The sequence below is a fragment of the Liolophura sinensis genome, chromosome 1 (genome assembly GCF_032854445.1).
Source record: "Liolophura sinensis isolate JHLJ2023 chromosome 1, CUHK_Ljap_v2, whole genome shotgun sequence".
Taxonomy (NCBI): domain Eukaryota; kingdom Metazoa; phylum Mollusca; class Polyplacophora; order Chitonida; family Chitonidae; genus Liolophura; species Liolophura sinensis.
Genome location: NC_088295.1, coordinates 69480166 through 69498334, shown reverse-complemented (window position 1 = coordinate 69498334; position 18169 = coordinate 69480166). Strand labels below are relative to the sequence as shown.

Below are 18169 nucleotides of genomic sequence, written 5' to 3'. Positions count from 1 at the left end.
ACGCGGTGAGTTCGAGTCCAGCCCATTTGATGGCTTCCTCTCTACGTGGGAAGGTCTGTCAGCAACCTGTGGATTGTCGTGGATTCCCCAGACCGTACCCGGTTTCCTACCACCATAATGCTGGCCGACATCGTATAAGTGAAACATTCTTGAGAACGGCGTAAAACACCAACCAAATAGATTAATAAATATTGCACAACAAAAATTGTGCAAACTTAAAGCGGATGCACCAACCGAAAAGAACATAAGATACTAGCAAAGAACAAAATAGAACAGGTCAAAGAATGTGTGTGGAAGCAGCCTTAATCTGAATTAGGCTGTACTGGTTTAATTCCTCGGTCTAACTGAATGTATAATCAGATCGGATTAAATTCAAACAACCTAGACCCCTATAGCCCATCAGAACCGCTCCTGATCTGAAGACGGTTCACTTTGGGTTGTTACGGGGGAAAATGAATCCAACTGAAATTTACTGGGAAGTAAGATTTAAAGGACTTGAATTAAGTGGCATGTCTTATACTCAACAGTGTGCGTAGCCTATTATGTATAAGTAAGAGCCTCAGCCTGTAGCATGGCTACTGATTGTTATATTGATCTACATGGAAACGTTAAAACAGGATATAAAAACAAATAAATGAATAAATAAATAATGAACTTCGTGACAATAATAATAATTAATCAAATTAGTGTTTATAAACGCCCCAGGTTAACCCATTTGTCGATTTCGCTACTAAGGATGGAGTTCGTGTGGAACAATTTTATACTTCTTGCCATGATATGTCTTAATTTTGAAGATAGAATTTATAGAAATTTAAATGAACGTTCAAAGTGTTTGCAGTGTTTGCATGCGTGAACATGTATGTGTGTCGTCACTTTATGCGTGTCATCAAGTACAGTCATGGGGCCTTATCACAGTATAATCCAACTGTCACCATCCCTTTGCTTGTTTAGTTTCACTCCGTATGCTACGGCCTTTAATTCTGTAGGTATGTTCAGAACTGATGCGTTTAGAATCCCAAGGGAATTATTCCCATATTTTTAGGAAGTAGGCTAAAGTTGTCTCCCCTTCACTATGAATTGGTTGATGGAATCTCACAGATCTCGCAATAATTGAAAATGTAATGGATTTTTTTTGGGAGTGGGGGTGGGGGGTGGGGGTGGGGGTTTTTTTCTGCCTTAAAATTCGGTTTTATATTCTTTTAAGTGCCCCTTACCGTCTAAAGCGACGTAAATTCATGGCCAGGGACATAAAACCTGAGTACGACTGGAACATGTAAGGTGCCCGGGACATGCGCAGTCTTGTCCACTGGTTTGGATATTTTAACATAAAATGGCGGCCAGTGATACAGGAGACGATTCACTTTACCCAATTGCCGTACTTATTGATGAACTTCGTAATGAAGATGTTCAGGTATACTGCATTTCAATTATTTAACAGTTTGAGAATATCGTATCACATGTTTTATTATCAGGAGGTACCGTGGCAATTTGAAAACTGATGCGGTCGGTCTGGATCATTGCAACAACAACCGTGAGGCATTTCTACAAGTTCGATTTACCCAGTTAAACAAACTATAGTTAGCATGATTTTTAAGAACTCGCTACTTGATGGACGTTATATAAATTTGTAACTTCAAGTTGATGACGTATCGCTTAGATTTGCAATTACTGAAGTGTTTTAACTCCAACACGTCACTATTTCAGTAGTTTTCATGAACTAGGAGAAATTCATTAGAAATTGTTCTAATGGTTTTCAAATGACTTGTTTCTATTTGTTAATTAAATGTCATTGAGATAGGTCCTATCTAGTTGGAGTTCGAAAATGTGTGGCGATTTTTTTGAGAGGCGGCGATGACTCATTGTTACGAGGAATGTAAGAATTTTAAAATCAAGATAAAATCTACCAAGATGGAGCTAATCAACGTATCTATAGGCCCTTTTAGGTGTAAGTGTTATATTAGGCCTCTGTTTATTAATTACAAGGGATTGAGTGCAACCCAAGATTCCTCTAGCTCAGCTGTTTCACAGCCTGAGTATCAGTCCGTTGCTAAAACTTACATTGAAGTGCCACACTGAAAACAGGAGAGGGTCCACGGGCTAATTTTGCTAAATTGGCCTGCTGTACATTGAGTTCAGTTTTTTCAGAATGTGGTGCCCACATTCATTAAGTGTTTCACATGCTCCAAAAAGGTGGAGTTAAGATCAGATGAACTGTGTGTTTTGCAAAAGAAATTTGAGAGAGGTGGAGCTAGAATGTTTGAACGTTGATCTATCACATGGCAAGTGTTAATCATTTTGCTGCTGTGTGATTTAACGGCAATGAACATGACAAAAATTTCGCATAAATTACTTGACTTGAGTACAAAGTTCATTATACAACTAATAATGTAATGTGCGACAAGTAATGAATGCAGGGGAGCAACAGGGATGATGTGGAACAGGCAGTGGTGTCCCTTTCAAATAGGCATAATTATGTCAGTATTTGTCACGTGAAAATAAAAAAATCATTGTTATCTGAAAAATCATTTAAACTCATTTAAAGTATATTTTCTGCCACCTCATTATTAGTCTGTTTTGAATTATATACATGTAATACATGGATAATTCTTCATATGATAAGAGAAGTTCCAACTTCCTGGTCCTTATAGTTTTACTTTGAATTTGAAACAAATGGGAAAATGAGCAAGTAATGTTTGATATCAAACTTTTCAGAGGGCCAATCTGACAAATACATTATTCCCCCGGTGACAGTAATATCATTGAATGAATGAATGTCAAAACTCTCTCTGTAACAAGTGCTTTAACTGGTATATCTGTACCACAGAAACCAAGTTGCGCAACAATGTGCTCATGTCTGTGAAAGAGAAATATTTATATACTATATACTTATTATGAAGGCAATACCGAGTTGCTGGAAAAATTATAACTGCTGGAGCGAATATTGTATGCTGTGAACATTTTTTTTGTTATGTTTTTTATAGTTTCCCTGAATGTGTGTTATTAATAGCCACAAATGTTCGGCCACAATCTTCCTTGATCTGTACTAAGGTTTGAAAAGTGGAAAAATGTGAGACCAAAAGCAGTACAGAATGATTTTACATTTTTCAAAATATGCATATGTGTACTTGATAATGCATCACCACAAGAATGGATTTCTTATTACTCAAGCCTGCTGTAACAATAATGTTGTAAACCAGACTTGTGTATTTGCCTTTTTCAAAATATAGATAAAGCATGACATTGGTTTAAATTAAGAAACTTGAAAGATTATTACATAAATTTGTTCATTGTCCTTTTTTATTGCAGTTGAGGCTGAACAGCATCAAGAAGCTGTCAACAATAGCACTTGCTCTGGGTGTAGAAAGAACCAGAACTGAATTAATCCCATTTCTCACAGGTAATCAACTACATCCTTTGATCTTCTTTTTTTTTTTTTAAATCGTGATTGGCTATAATATACTCCACGCATGAGAATATATGGCAAAGTGTTTATTCATGCACCCCCTGAAGGCATTATTCTTTGTAGAATTAAACTTCTTCTGAGGCCTTGGAATTGGGCGATCCAGCCAATGAAGTTTTGTCGTTAAAATCAAATTGAAAATTGCTCTTTCATATGTGCAAAGTTGAGGAATTAGGGTCAAGTGAAAAGAGACAGTGTTTCAATTCACTCTTATCTAGCATTTCTTTATAACTTGTTTAATCAGATTCAGCCTACTCACATACTTGTAACCTTGATTTAACCTATGGTTTTATTGTTCGCAGATACAATATACGATGAAGATGAAGTGTTGTTGGCTCTCGCTGAACAGCTTGGTGGGTTCACACCACTGGTTGGTGGACCAGAATTTGTTCACTGTTTGTTGGTAAGTGCTTTTTTTATTATGACATTTAATTAGTCCTTTATGGCAGTCCTATCGCTGGATGGAAGCTTATTTTGTGATTTACACCAAATTTCAAACTCGTATCAATGTTTCTTTCTACCAGTTTCGTGCCTTACAGTAATCTCTGTTTTGTATTTGTCAGTATGCACAGTCTTTGTTGAGGTATAATTGTTGTGATATACCTTAATACATGTAGTAGATTGTGTCAGTGTTCTTAAAACCATGTTTGCTACTTTCAGCCACCCTTGGAAAGTCTGGCTACAGTAGAGGAAACAGTTGTCCGTGACAAGGCAGTGGACTCTCTCAGAACCATAGCTGCTCAACACTCACAGGCTGACCTAGAAAATCACTTTGTTCCTTTAGTCAAGAGGTTATCTGGGGGTAAGTTGGCAATTTTGGTCATAGTACAATTACACAAATAGTGTCTTCCAGAATGGGTGTTATGGAATAGCAGTATAATGTAAAAGGTAAGGGATTGAGATAAGAGGAAACATTTGCCTTATAAATATTTATCACAATTATGGCCAACACAAGTTTGATGTTTACACATACTTATTTTTCAAAACCCATAATCGAAATGAATTGATTCATTTGGTACATAAACGTATTGTTACAATTACTCTGATAAGTTGGACAAAGATCAGATTTCATGATTTTAATTTTGGCAGAATTGCTGTTTTGATTTTCTCTTCTGAAACATGATGTGTTACAGAAGTTTTACACCATGATAATGTTGTACCATCAGGTATTAAATACAGCATTCTATTATTCAGCTGTTTTTCACTCTAAATCTCTTTTAGCCATTGTTGTACAACTTTACTGTTGTTTAGGTGACTGGTTTACATCCCGTACATCAGCTTGTGGGCTATTCTCTGTGTGCTACAACCGCGTGTCAACAGCTGTTAAGGCAGAGCTCAGACAGTGAGTACTCTAGTCTGGTGAAAATCTCTCACATGCTCCTTTAGAACTTATTTTTTGGTAATATTTTTATTTCTTACATTCCCATGTCTTGTAGAGCCTTTCCTGTGTGAAGGATCAGTGAAACCCCCTACACTTCCATGAACGTGACTTGTGTTGTGTGTAAAATGTGTTCACCTGTAATTTGTCAACATGTGGTTTAGTAATTTATGGTAAATGTAATATAAAATAGTCGCTTAACATTTCTGACCGTCACATGATAAAATAGCATGTTTTATTCCATTAGTAATAATAGTACTTGGATGTCCCCTGATGCCAGGTACAATGCCCTAAGTCTTCAATAAATTTGATCCCATACATACACAATCTCTGGAGTTTAAATTTATCCCCACATGAACAGTAAAATTTTGTCTTCAGAATATATGAATTATGTTTTTAATCCTCATATTCCTCCCACCATAATACAAGCCACTGTCACATAAGTGAAATAATCTTCAGTAGGGCGTAAAACACTAATTTAATAAATAAATCCAATATGCATCTGAAGGTGTACTTCTTTGGTGGGATTTGTTGAGGATTTAGGGTATCTCCAGATTTGCTGCCACGGTGATATGGGTGTAATATTCTTAAATGGTGTTATAAATCATTCATTCAGTTTGGATGTTTGAACATAGATATCATTGGTGCATCTTCACGTTTGCATTCTGCCAAGCCTTACCGAGTGAGTTTGTTCTCTTGTTTCACAGACACTTTAGGAATTTATGTAGTGATGACACACCGATGGTGCGAAGGGCCGCAGCCTCCAAATTGGGCGAGTTTGCCAAGGTGGTGGAGACTGACTATCTCAAGTCCGACCTGATCCCAATGTTCACTGCTCTAGCCCAGGATGAGCAGGTAATCAATGTACGGCAAATGACATTAGTTATTCTTCGTCTCTATGTTGTGTCGTACACCTTTTATACTACTTCGGTTCTTCTCGCACCATAGTTGCACGTAAGTTGTTTGAACCTTATTAACCAGGTTGATTTTATAAACCAGGAGTTTTTTTGTGTAAAACACAAGTATTATTATTCAGAGAATGGTGTCATTTTTCAAAATAATGCTACCTATATGTAACATGTTTTCCATTGGTTTATTTCTCCTTGAGATTAAAGTCATTTAATTCATGAGAGAACACAGGACAAAATACAGTTAAGGTTGTATCCTTTTAGGTGTTATACATAAGATTAACCCGAAGTCCAAATTGTGATGCTCGTCTGTCCTTCAACCTTCTAGCATCACCCATAGTTCTAGAAAAATGACGTCTTAAAGGAGAAGAAAACTTTAAAAAATGACACACTAGGCTGAAAAGAGCACATATTTTTCTATCTGGTGGTGCCTGTTGCATAATTTTGTGATTTTTCCTTGCCACACATGTAAAGCCTAAAAAGCCTGGAGTCAATCGCGTCCTCAATCTTTAACACCCTGTAATTTATGCTGGGGGTGTGTTGTCTCGCAGCCAGTGAGAGTCGTTAAAACTGCTGGCTTGTTCCTATAAACTCGGAACCTGCATCCAATCTACTGTACTGTTCGCTACTTTCTGGGAAGAAGAGTTCTACCGAAAGTGTACGAACTACTCTTCGGCGGTTTCCAACAACAATTCTCCTCCTAACACAGAAGACTTCAGGACTAGTTCTTAGGAAAAATGGAGTCACCCACAGCAGATTTTGGCGCTGACTTTATTTATAATTTATCAACTTGAGGTACATATTAGAATTTTTTTTATGGCGTGCACCTGCGAGGAAATGCATACTCTTTTCAGTGGTATTTGATTGATATTTAAGTTTTCTTCTCCTTTAAGATCAGTAGATATACTGTTTTAGGTCAAGTCCAGTGACAGTCTTTTAAGTTCAACGTTAAGTATACACCGTACTACATCTTTAATCCTGAAGAAAGATCTGCACACTGTATCCATTTGTCATGTTCACTCTCATCTGTTGTCGGTGAATACTAATGAAAATAATTGTTAAAATATTTGTATTGCACCCCACCTCTCCTCTCCATAAATTGGTACTAGAATCCATTACATTGTCATTACTTAAGTCTTGCTGTCAGCTTGACTTGAGCGTTGGCACCCATTAACAGTTAAAACTTAAAGAGCACTGCATGTTTTGAACTCAAGTTGTGCATAAAGTGATGTAAAGTGATGATTTAATCATTGTGTGCATATTTCTGTAAGTTATGAAATTCATGCCTTACTCTCTTGGGTATTGCAATAAACGTTAAGGATTGTGTCTCACAAAGTACTGCATGTATCAAGCTCATTTGCAGATACATAACGTGGCAATAACAGGAGAGGGATGATCTATTGTTGAAGCCATGTGTATGTGTTATCTTAAACTACATGTTCAAAATCCATGACTTTCACATCTCAAAGTGTATTAGAATCTATTTTACAGTAAATGTGAAAGTACTTTATGAAATGAGCTGAAGTTGTGCAGTTTTGAGTATCCTGCATGCGAGCTCTTTTGTAGCCACTAAATCATTTTTTAAAATTTTTGATTTGTTATTTTCTTAAGGTGTCATTTGTGTTCAGTTTTCAGGATATGCATAATCTTCCACCAATAGTCTTATTGCCTCGTTTTCGCAATGTCATCATTAGGCCTAAGATGACGTCAGTACATTATTAACTCAGATCCATATGATCTTTAAATGAGATCTTGGGAGAGAGCTTGGGAGAACATTTTTAAGTGGCCTTAATAAGTTTTCAATATTTATACAAGGGCAGTTTTTCCATGTTCATTGAATGGTATTAAGTAAGAAGATCATTGGGTTATTGGGATGGTTTGCAGTTTTTGTCTGAAGATGACAGATTTACCCGAGTAGCTGCATCAATTTAAAAAGTCACAAATTATTTACATTACCCATAGAGAATCAAGTTTGTGTTGAATATAATAGATGTTTGCCTGTAATTAGCATGAACTGCCATTAACGTTTCTGTGTGTTAACAGAAGTCTGACATCTCCAGCTATCTTTTAGGGTAAATTCTTTATAATACTGTAAGATGTACTTCATGTGACTAATTCATCTTATTATTTAAAGTCATGTTAAATGTCATATGAAATGTTTGAATTTGTTTTATGTTAATAATGGGAAAAAATTGTGCACATTCCTGGTTAGGAGATAAACTCTAAAGCTTTTCTTTGTTAACCAGTCATTAGTTAAAGATTTTCAGAAATAAGATCACTTTTTATTCACAATTCTTGGAAAGTCGTCGCTAGTTTTTTTTTTGCACCGATATTTAAGTAAACCTGTGCAGAGAGTTAGACACGGCATGGTGTTTTGTAGGACTCTGTGCGGCTATTGGCTGTGGAAGCCTGTGTCAGCATAGCATCTCTGTTACCGACACAAGACACAGAGAACCTGGTGATGCCGACCCTGAGACAGGCAGCTGAGGACAAGTCCTGGAGGGTGCGCTACATGGTAGCAGACAAGTTCACAGAGGTATGGCATCCAACTGTACTTAAAGTGTCACAGTGCTTAATCTAGGGATTTATCCACACTTAACTCTTTAACCAGTTGCAATTTCCCCTGGCCCCTGAAGTCCAAAGAATTTTGTTAAATGGTTTTCAAGACAAAGTGAAATTGTTAAAAAAAAATAATAAGTTCCTTGAGCCCTTCAGGATTTCCAGATTGTAATATTACACTGTAAAACATTTTTTTCTGTTAGATCTGTAGTTGCCACTCAAAGATTGATAGGCATGGAATTTTTCTGTAAACCTGCTCATCCTCAAATGATCTTAATCTTTTATTTTGTCACCAGCTGCAGAAAGCTGTTGGTCCAGAGATAACAAAAACTGATCTAGTGCCAGCCTTCCAGAGCTTGCTGAAGGACTGTGAGGCAGAGGTCAGGGCAGCTGCCGCTCACAAGGTCAAGGGTAAGCCTCACAGCTTAATCTACATTCTCCAGTAACAGTCAGTGGTTCTCAAAGAAAACAAGAGTTGATGCCTTGGATCACTGACTTAAGTTGACCCGAAGTCTGTATTGTTGTGTTGAAGCCAGTTAAATTGTGTTCGGGAATCAATATTTTGCCTTGAAGATGTGATGAAATTTATGTGTGTGTGAATTAGAAGAAAAAAAAAAACAAGGCCAGTTTTCCTCAGAGGTAACTATGTTGCCTTTAAAATGTGTTGAGAATGGTGTTAGAATTAGAAAACATCTCAGCCTAAACCATAATTTTGAGCGTTGGCTTTCATAGTGAATGACTGTGGCAATAATAAGTAAATGTTGTTTGTTCGACAGACTTCTGTCAGACACTCTCCCCAGATGTGAAAGAGGAAGTTATCATGACCAGCATTCTGCCCTGTGTCAAGGACCTGGTATCAGACGCCAACCAACATGTCAAGTCTGCCCTCGCCTCTGTCATAATGGGACTCTCACCTATACTTGGCAAAGATAAGTATGTAACCTAGGTCTGATCTTATCTTAAAGCTTATTTACATATTTGTGTATGAGGTACTAATTGGTCTTATATTTCATCCAACATTTTTTACTAAGGTTACTCATTTTGCCTGAATCTGAAAGTTTTATGGGTCTTAAACAGGTGTAGTGGAAGTTTGAATGGAATGTACGAAAATGAAAGTTTGAGCACTTTTTTTTTTCATAAAAAAATTTTATCATCTTTATTTTCCTCTTAGAGGGTACACTCTTAGGCAAGATTTCAGGGAAATCTAATAAATTTGTTTACTTATTTATTTATTTGAGTGTTGTTTTATGCTGCGCTCAAGAATATTTTACTTGTACAACGACGGCCAGCATCATGATGGGAGGAGCTTGGGGGGAAACTCACAACCATCTGCAAGTTGCTGGCAGACCTTTCCATGTACCACTGGAGAGAAAGCCAGCATGAGCTGGATTCGAACACACAACAACTGTATTGGTGGCACACTAACCACAAGGCCATAGAGGACCCCCAATAAATTTGTGTTCAAGGTGCACAGCTCAATCAACCTCTTTCGGTGTGCCCTATCCTTTCCATAAATGAGTAAAATAAAATAAATCAAATAAATGAGTATTATATTGAGTGTGTTTGTGTGTCCTCAGCACAATCACACACCTGCTACCCCTTTTCCTGATACAACTGAAGGATGAGTGCCCAGAGGTCAGGCTCAACATCATCTCTAACCTGGACTGTGTCAATGAGGTCAGTACAGTGCACTCTCTTTTACTTCATAGTTTAACATCCTTTATGCATATCAATGTAGAGGATGGGACTGTAATTATTTGCATAGACTAAGAGTATCATTTCAGTAACGGTTCAAAACTGTTGTCACTTCACATTAATTTCGCCTAAAAACATTTAAAGTTAAGAGCAATCTGAATACAAGATCCCTGTCATTGTTATCTGCTGTTTCTGATCCAATTGTTGTACAAGTAACACTTTCATTCTAAGTAGAGGTCTTTAATGGTTGATTAAGCAGAAACTTCGGTTAATGTTAGTTTTGTTTTATTGAGAAACTATAACTTTTGTCTTAAAACCTCCTTGATATCCAAACAGAAATGCTTGAAATATCCAGATGCCTTCATAATATATCTGGAGCTCTTATTTTTTTTATTTTTTTTTTTTTTCGGAAACCAGATGGTAAGTTTGAGATAGACACGAGTGTGATTTGGTTGTTACAGGTGATCGGTATAAAACAGCTGTCCCAGAGCTTGTTACCAGCTATAGTGGAGCTGGCAGAAGACACTAAGTGGAGAGTAAGGCCTGGCAATCATTGAATACATGCCTCTGTTGGCAGGACAACTGGTAAGCTAGTGCTTATTTTCGATTTTAAGAAAAAGCTTGAATGAAGGGATAAGCATAGCAATCGGTTATTATTTGCATATATGTATAAAATATATAAGATAAACTGGTGTGGTTTACTGATGTGTTTGAATATATTTATGTACCATACTACATGGGGGAAACGAAAATGTCCGTTAAAAAGCTTTTAGCATTACTTCATATGTTATAGCTCAGTTGTTTTATGTGTAGAGTGATTTAACCTAATCCCTCAATCTTTTCGCATAGAAAAGAGCAGCTTACAGAGAAATTTACGCACCTTTTTAATTTGATTTGGATCGATAAAACTACACCGGTTGGATTGGCCAATCTTAGGGCTTCAAAAAAAGTATAATTTTATCAGCCTACACAGAATAATGCTCTCAGAATATGTCTGAAAAAACATCTTGCACACATGCAAGAAGGTGGAAGAATTACAGTGAGTGGGGGTTTTTTTTGTAGAATTTTTCTCATGTTGATTTTGGTAACATGTGATCATGTTTCTGTTTTGCTTTTCAGGGTGTTGACTTTTTCGATGAGAAGTTGAACTCCTTGTGTATGACATGGCTAGTGGATCATGGTGAGTTATTGTTTAGTTTGAAAAAGCTTTGTGCTGGTGTTTTTTGTGTTCACAGCATTGAATAACATTCAACATTATGCAGGTATCTTATTGATCGCCACAGTACGGCTGCAGTATTACTGAAGTAGCATCATAATCATTGTTCTAATTGATGTGAGTGATTTTTGCAGTGTTTTGCTATCCGTGAAGCAGCCACACAAAACCTGAAAAAGTTGGTAGAGAAGTTTGGTGTGGAGTGGGCTCAGAACACAGTCATCCCTAAAGTACTACAGATGGCTCGTGATCAGAACTACCTGCACCGTATGACCTGCCTCTTCTGCATCAACGTAAGTCATACCAGACATCTTATTACTTTTTCTGTATTCAGAATCAATAGAGTGTCACCAATGTGCTAGCCAGAAATGGAATGTTGTCAGAGTTGTTTCCCTTAGCTTTTGTAAGTTGTTGAACCATAGGTTTTGTAATATACAGCTTTTAGCTTTCACTTGCAGTCAGAGATATTTATAACGTTTAAATTGTCTTTTTTTATGTTTTATTTCTATGAGTCACATATTCTGGTCCTGAGCAAGTGTTGTGATGATGGTTTCAGTTATTGGCAGATGCTTGTGGAGGAGATGTGACTACTAAGATCATGCTACCCACCATCACAGGAATGTCTACGGATGCTGTGGCCAATGTGCGATTCAATGTGGCCAAGACTCTACAGAAGTTAGGGCCGAAACTGGAGGCATCGTATGTACCACTGAATAATTTTTAATAAACAAATGGCTGTTGTTGTTTTTTTTTTTTAATTTGGGCCATCTGTGTAATTTAGTTTGTGGGCATGTCTGAATAATTCGGTTGTTGATGCTTTAAAACCTGTACAAAGGACAAGTGTAGCTAATATCATACCCAGAATGTCGGCATCGCCATCCAATGGTACGGTAGTTAAGAAAGGTATTTGCAAAAAGTACTGCATTTCTTGAATTATAAAGGCTTTGTATATATGTAAAGCATATTTATTAGTTAGAGTAAATGTTAAAGAGTGGTATTTTCAAAAAAATACTGCATAAATTGTGCTGAAGCCTTGCATACATGCAAGTGTTGATATTCCATTCTTCATGCGCTGGATGTGTGTTAATTACCGTAAATTACAAAATTGATGACCTCCACGTCACTTTAGTGTATAATATTATGTTATGGTATATGATTAAGTACATGTATTGAACTGTTATATATCAGGCAAGCACATTGAGTTTCCTTCATTCCTAATACCTGATCCTAGGTTACATGCCAACCCCCACAAATACCCCCTCCCCCCACCCACTTCCCCTCCCCTCGTATATTGTTTTGGGTCATGTCCAGTTAAGCCTTCTTTTTTGTACCGAGTTTTAATCTGGATATTTCTTTCTTTTTTTCTTTTTTCTTTTTTTGTGTAGAGTAATTCAACAGCAGGTGAAGCCATGTCTGGAGAAGCTAAGGCAAGATTCAGATATGATGTACAGTATTTTGCCGCTGAAGCAATAGATGGTGAGTTATTGAACTTGCATATTTGGATGTGATACTGTACTGGGGAGGGGGATGTTTGACTCATGCTAGAGTTTCCTGGTTCCATCTGGTTTGACTATGGTAGAAATCAGAATATATGGAAATTTGCTCTTTTGTTAAATCAGTAACACTTAATGGCAGATTGTGTATGTTTTGTAAATGAAATTCACAAATCATTGATGTAATAGTAAATTGTTCAGATGACAAGTGTAACATTTTTATGTCTGGAATAGATGATCCACTGAATATAAAAATTAATATTATAACTTAACATCAGTATGAAATCTGACCTTTTTTTTTTAATTGTTTCAGCCCTGAAATTATCATAGATACAAGAATGTCATGTAAGTATTCTTAGAAAACATATCATATTATTACTTTTACAGTGAATAAGGCATTAAGTTTATATTTACTGATACTGTAGACACTGATTTTTTTATTCTCCTTCCTTAGAGAATGATTGAATGAATGAATGATTATGGGTGTAATGGCATGTGGGACAATATTATTAGAGAATTATGATCCCAGAATGCACTTTTTCAGTTATAAAGGACACTATTCCCATGAAATTCCTAATGACATAATGGCCAACAGAGCGTAAGAATTACTACTGGAGTTATTGTTTTGAGCTAATTCTTTGCTCTGGAGTCGAGACTGGATCTGATGGCGGCTTTTCAACAGAACATTTAGGTAACTGACAAGGGACTCCCCACCCATAAACATGACAGTTATATTAAGGTATTTAAGGTGTTCATGAAGTTGTTCTCTGCAGCAGTAAGCTTTAATCATGACATTGTATCATTGACAGAGTTATGAAATGAGGAAACAAGAAGTTACTCTGTGACATGACCACAGATGGAACAGTTGTGGCCCTACAACATAGAGCACCTGGGATTCCCCAGAATTGTACTATTAACTTTGTGATTAAATCTAAACACTGTGTAAGAGAGCATGTTTAATTTTTGTACCTTGTTGTAGGACACAATAGTCTGTTGAAACAGCTCCACTTGGCCGTAGATCTGCCATTTTGTACCTTTAAACCTGGCACTGTGGCTTTTGTCTGGAATTGTGTACAAAATTTGATAATGGTAGCATCAGCTTACACAACCCTGATATAATTTCATGTTCTGGGTTCAGTTGTGCTCTAACTGTACTAACAAACATCCCGATCTAATTAAATTTGTCGATTTTCCTTAGTAAGTTATTTTTTACGTTAAAGGATTGAATCATTTGTCTTTTAACTGTGGATTTGTGTACTGTAATGTTGTAAACTGTCACAAATAAAAAAAAAATGATCCTAACTTGATTCTGCTAGTTCAGGCTTTCTTGTAGTTATTAAGTCAATAATCTTCCATGTTGTATATGTCATTGAACGTTGGTTAGTTTGAACCTTCAAGTGAGATGAATCCATCTTCTACCACCATGGTAGCAGCACTTCTGACAGGCATGCAACAAGGGTTTCAATGGGCTTTGACTGGTTTCCTCCCCTTATAGACTGACAACATGATTGGGTCAAATGAATGAAGTGCCTTGTTGGTTGTAAAACACTCATCGGATTTCACTAAAGATGAACACTACATGTAGTTAGATTGGGCTTGAGTGATACAGACGGTGTACTCCGTGTAGCTTTGGATGAAAGTCTTTCAGGAGTACAAAATAGTTGGCTGAAATGCCGTGAAATCTGGCAGGCTGGTATTTGAGGAGTGCAGTAAACGTACGAATGCATCCCGTGACTATAACGGTAGATTCAGTTTTACAGCTTGATTAGGGTGCTAATGTGCATGGGATATTTGTACGATTGACAGGGTATGGATGTAGACTATTTCACACAAATCCCTTTCATGGGATATGTGTAGGATTGATCAGTACGTGAGAATATCGAATATACACAAAGCCTTTCCACGAAAACTGCGCTGATCCGTCGCATGTAGAAGTCGACAATTTGTCTCTTGTGACATGTAGCTCGACGGATAAAACTTGAAATAGCCTTTTTAGTTCCGAGTTAACGGCTCCCCAGACAGCTCGTCAGTAAGCGAATGATAGTAATCCAAGCGTGACAAAATAAGCCCAGGGCCATATGTTGGAAAACCGGAATAAAGCGACCCCAAACTGGATACATTACCTGGCAACGTTATTGTCACAAACGTTTATCTGAGACGACAAACTTACAGGACCATTTTTTTTTTATTTTTTATTTTATCAGCAGAATATTAAAGCTTAAGACTTAAGACTTAGTTGCTGGTGCTTCAAAAGCCAAACTCAGAACCGGAAAGAACTTAAAAGTTGATGGGTACATTGTTCTGCAGTGAAGAGTCGGCGTACCACCTTTAAACTTCCTCGAGGAAAACATGTTAACTGCGGCGTTTGAATTTTTGAATGAAGTCGTAAGGCGTTCGGTAAAAATGGCCTTTAGTCCTAAAGTCAACAGTAGAATTACGATCACAATCGGGATTTATGTCGTTCAGGTTTCTTGTATGAAGCAAACCGTGCCCCATACGGAATTCGGGCATAGCCTTCACTGTGGGTAGAAGGGGAAAACTTTAGTGCCAGGGCCATCTCAATTAGACCTAGACGCTGTTGACGACATGGAGAGAGAGCAACGTCATTTGTTGTGTATATTGATAACGGAGTATTAATGCTCTCGGTCTGAAGAGGGTGGATGAGGGAGCAGGGATAGAACATGGCTCAAATACACGAACACCTGAGGAGCGTTTTTATTAAGACTTGACATTAAGCTACAATATTGTCATTTTACATAACGGAAGTTGCAGCTTATTATATGACCAGCTTATTGCAGGTCATTAAATGACCACCTGCCTGAAGTATTTCACACTTACGAAAGCCAGTTTGGCTTATGCAAGGACGAACATTTTCCAGTTAAACAATGAAGTAAGTTCCAGTCTATGTAAAACCGTCATTCTATGCGGTTACGCAGTGCACGTGAACAACACCTGTTTGCCTCAGAATACAACTACATGTGTAAGTATACAGAAACCTTGACGTTTTATCAAAAAAGAAATATCACTTGCAGGTTTTATTAAAAAAAAAATACCACTTAGAACGACATATTAATTCTGTCTTTCTCTTTTGCACACAATAATAGCCTAATCAACGCCACAAACTTTGGTTAAACCTAAAAATCTGCGCCATCCAGTTATATGTTTACTTGTGCCTTCTTGATCAATACACATGTCTTCGCCGACGAGGAAATGGGCGCACTGCTACATTTCGTTTATGGATTTCGGACGTTCAAAAGGCTACTATAAATCAAAGTTAATATGAGTTTTTGACTGAAAAGTGAAAGAAATTTATGTCGTAGATTTATGGAGTGGCTTAAACAAGTGCATAAAGCCTTATCGAATTGGCCACCCAAACAACATATTTTCATCAGTGTTGCATGTATATTTACCTTGATTTTGCACCGAAGGATAGTTGGAATTAAATCCAAGTTGGGTAGATGCTGCCACTTAAAAGTGTAAAAGAGGTAGACAGTGAGCGCTACTCATACATCTGACCGCTGTCGTATAAGTTATCCAGTCATTAACTAAGCATCGGTTAGAAGCACAGCATTGCACAGTGCTGTGTGGGCGCAAACATTGAAGCGTTATGTGTAATCAAATGTCACCCGCAGAGTAGTTTTCATGACAGGAAAATATAAAACTATAAAAACTGTCCATAAATTATACTCTTAAAATATTCTTCATTTTCTCTTTGTCTTTCGAAATGTGTGTTTTATCGCCACAAAAGACCGATAGTGAAGTGGATGCACAATATGATTTTGATCAACGAAATATTTTTAGTTTACCTGTGGTTAGTATAATTAAATAGTTTGAAAGGATCGGATGGGGGTTAGGAAAAAAGGCGACTTTGGAGCGGACAATATAGCTTCCCCTTCTCCTACCCCCACCTGCACCCACGCCAATAGATGACCGAGGCTTATATATGGACTGCACTAAATATCAATATCTCGGAAACCGTTCATTTTTTTATTTTTTGTGAGGAAAAGGTCAATATAATTGTATGCTTTAGTCATCAAGGAATTGCAGATAATTGTTAAGTATGATGGTATATATATAGTGCATACGCCCTAGACTAATACAGGGAATATTCAAGACTCCTCTGTACCTCCACCTTGCATGGGCGTTGGTGGCATTTAGATGCATGATTTGCATGATTTTACCACTGGCCTTTGACTAATTCATGCATGACATAAAACTTGAACCAAATCTGCGTCACGCGCGAGGAAGATTGTCAGTTATTTGTATGCATAATACTCTGTCCTATAGGTGAAAAACTTTTGAGTATTGCGGGTTAAACTCTAATAAATAAACAAATACATAAAGAACAATATTCGGGTCTTTTATTCCACGACAAAGAGCTCGAAATGCCTGAGGAAAATGCCGGACACAATACACAGCAAAGCACAACATTCAATCGTCTTTCGGGCCAAGCAATGACCTGTACTATCACTTGGGACATCTGGCAGAATGGTCGCTGATTATGTCTACGAGATAGCCAACATAAAGCAGATTGGATCCATAGCTGGACCGACTGCGTAGCTGGGAATTCGTTTAGAAAATCTATACCGTTGCCGTTTCGTATTTATGTTTGCATTTACCGCTGACATCTGTGTAATATGCATGATACTGTGTGCGATAAATTCTGATCGCCAGTACATGGAGGCTATTGATTCTGTGTTTTGAATTGAATCGTGTACATATTAATTTAATAAAGAACAGCACAAATATTATCACTTGAACTTTATTTTCATTATCATGATCACGCGCCGCAGTCAAATTGATTGCTGTAAATCACTCTCAAGCGTAACTGAAAGTAGTTAATGTCCATACATCTTTTTTAATTAGACCGATCAGGGTGAAATTTGGCTTGCGGAGTTTCAGGTCAACGCCTGAGATGTTATATCGATTGGAGACTGTTTGACATACCATGAATATACGATACGAATAATAGCAGGGATGCGCGGCAAATATTGACATGGCTAATTTCAAACGTACAGCCGTTTGGTGTTAAATATTAGCACGGACTTGTCGTAGTGTGAACATATAAATAATTGATAATTCTTGCGCAGGGAAACATTGTGAGATGGATAATTTTGAGGGCTTCTGGGTTATTGAAGAAGGCAGGCCCGTGACACAGAGGCTTTGAGGACGTCTTGGTGTGGACAACCTTTGCTGAGGATTGAGGTCTGGTTATACCTTATTCCAAGACTGGTATCGATCTCATTTTGTGTCAGACGACCTAACAACCCCACCTCACCCCTCACGCCAACATCGTCTTCAACGCCTCCTTCCCCTCATCACGCACATTTTCCGGTATCGCCAGATGCCTAGCCAGGTGTACTAAAGTTGCGGATGTCCTGGACACTCAATCCGTACATACGGCCCTCTGCCCTTTCACATGATACTAGATTCATCTGTATAATAGGCGTTGATTTGCCACAT

At 37.5% G+C, this 18169-nt stretch overlaps 1 protein-coding gene across 1 annotated transcript; it reads left to right on the top strand.

The window, feature by feature from the left end:
* The first annotated feature begins 1306 nt into the window (after positions 1-1306).
* On the top strand, positions 1307-13036 carry LOC135463597 (serine/threonine-protein phosphatase 2A 65 kDa regulatory subunit A alpha isoform-like). Its single transcript, XM_064740918.1, is given in 18 exon segments — positions 1307-1411; positions 3307-3397; positions 3763-3863; positions 4121-4262; positions 4712-4802; positions 5546-5693; positions 8127-8282; positions 8602-8716; positions 9082-9238; positions 9883-9982; positions 10462-10542; positions 10544-10585; positions 11120-11179; positions 11351-11506; positions 11770-11912; positions 12599-12651; positions 12654-12689; positions 13020-13036. Coding segments are annotated over 18 exon segments (1770 nt in total). The 5' UTR covers positions 1307-1330.
* Positions 13037-18169: the final 5133 nt, after the last annotated feature.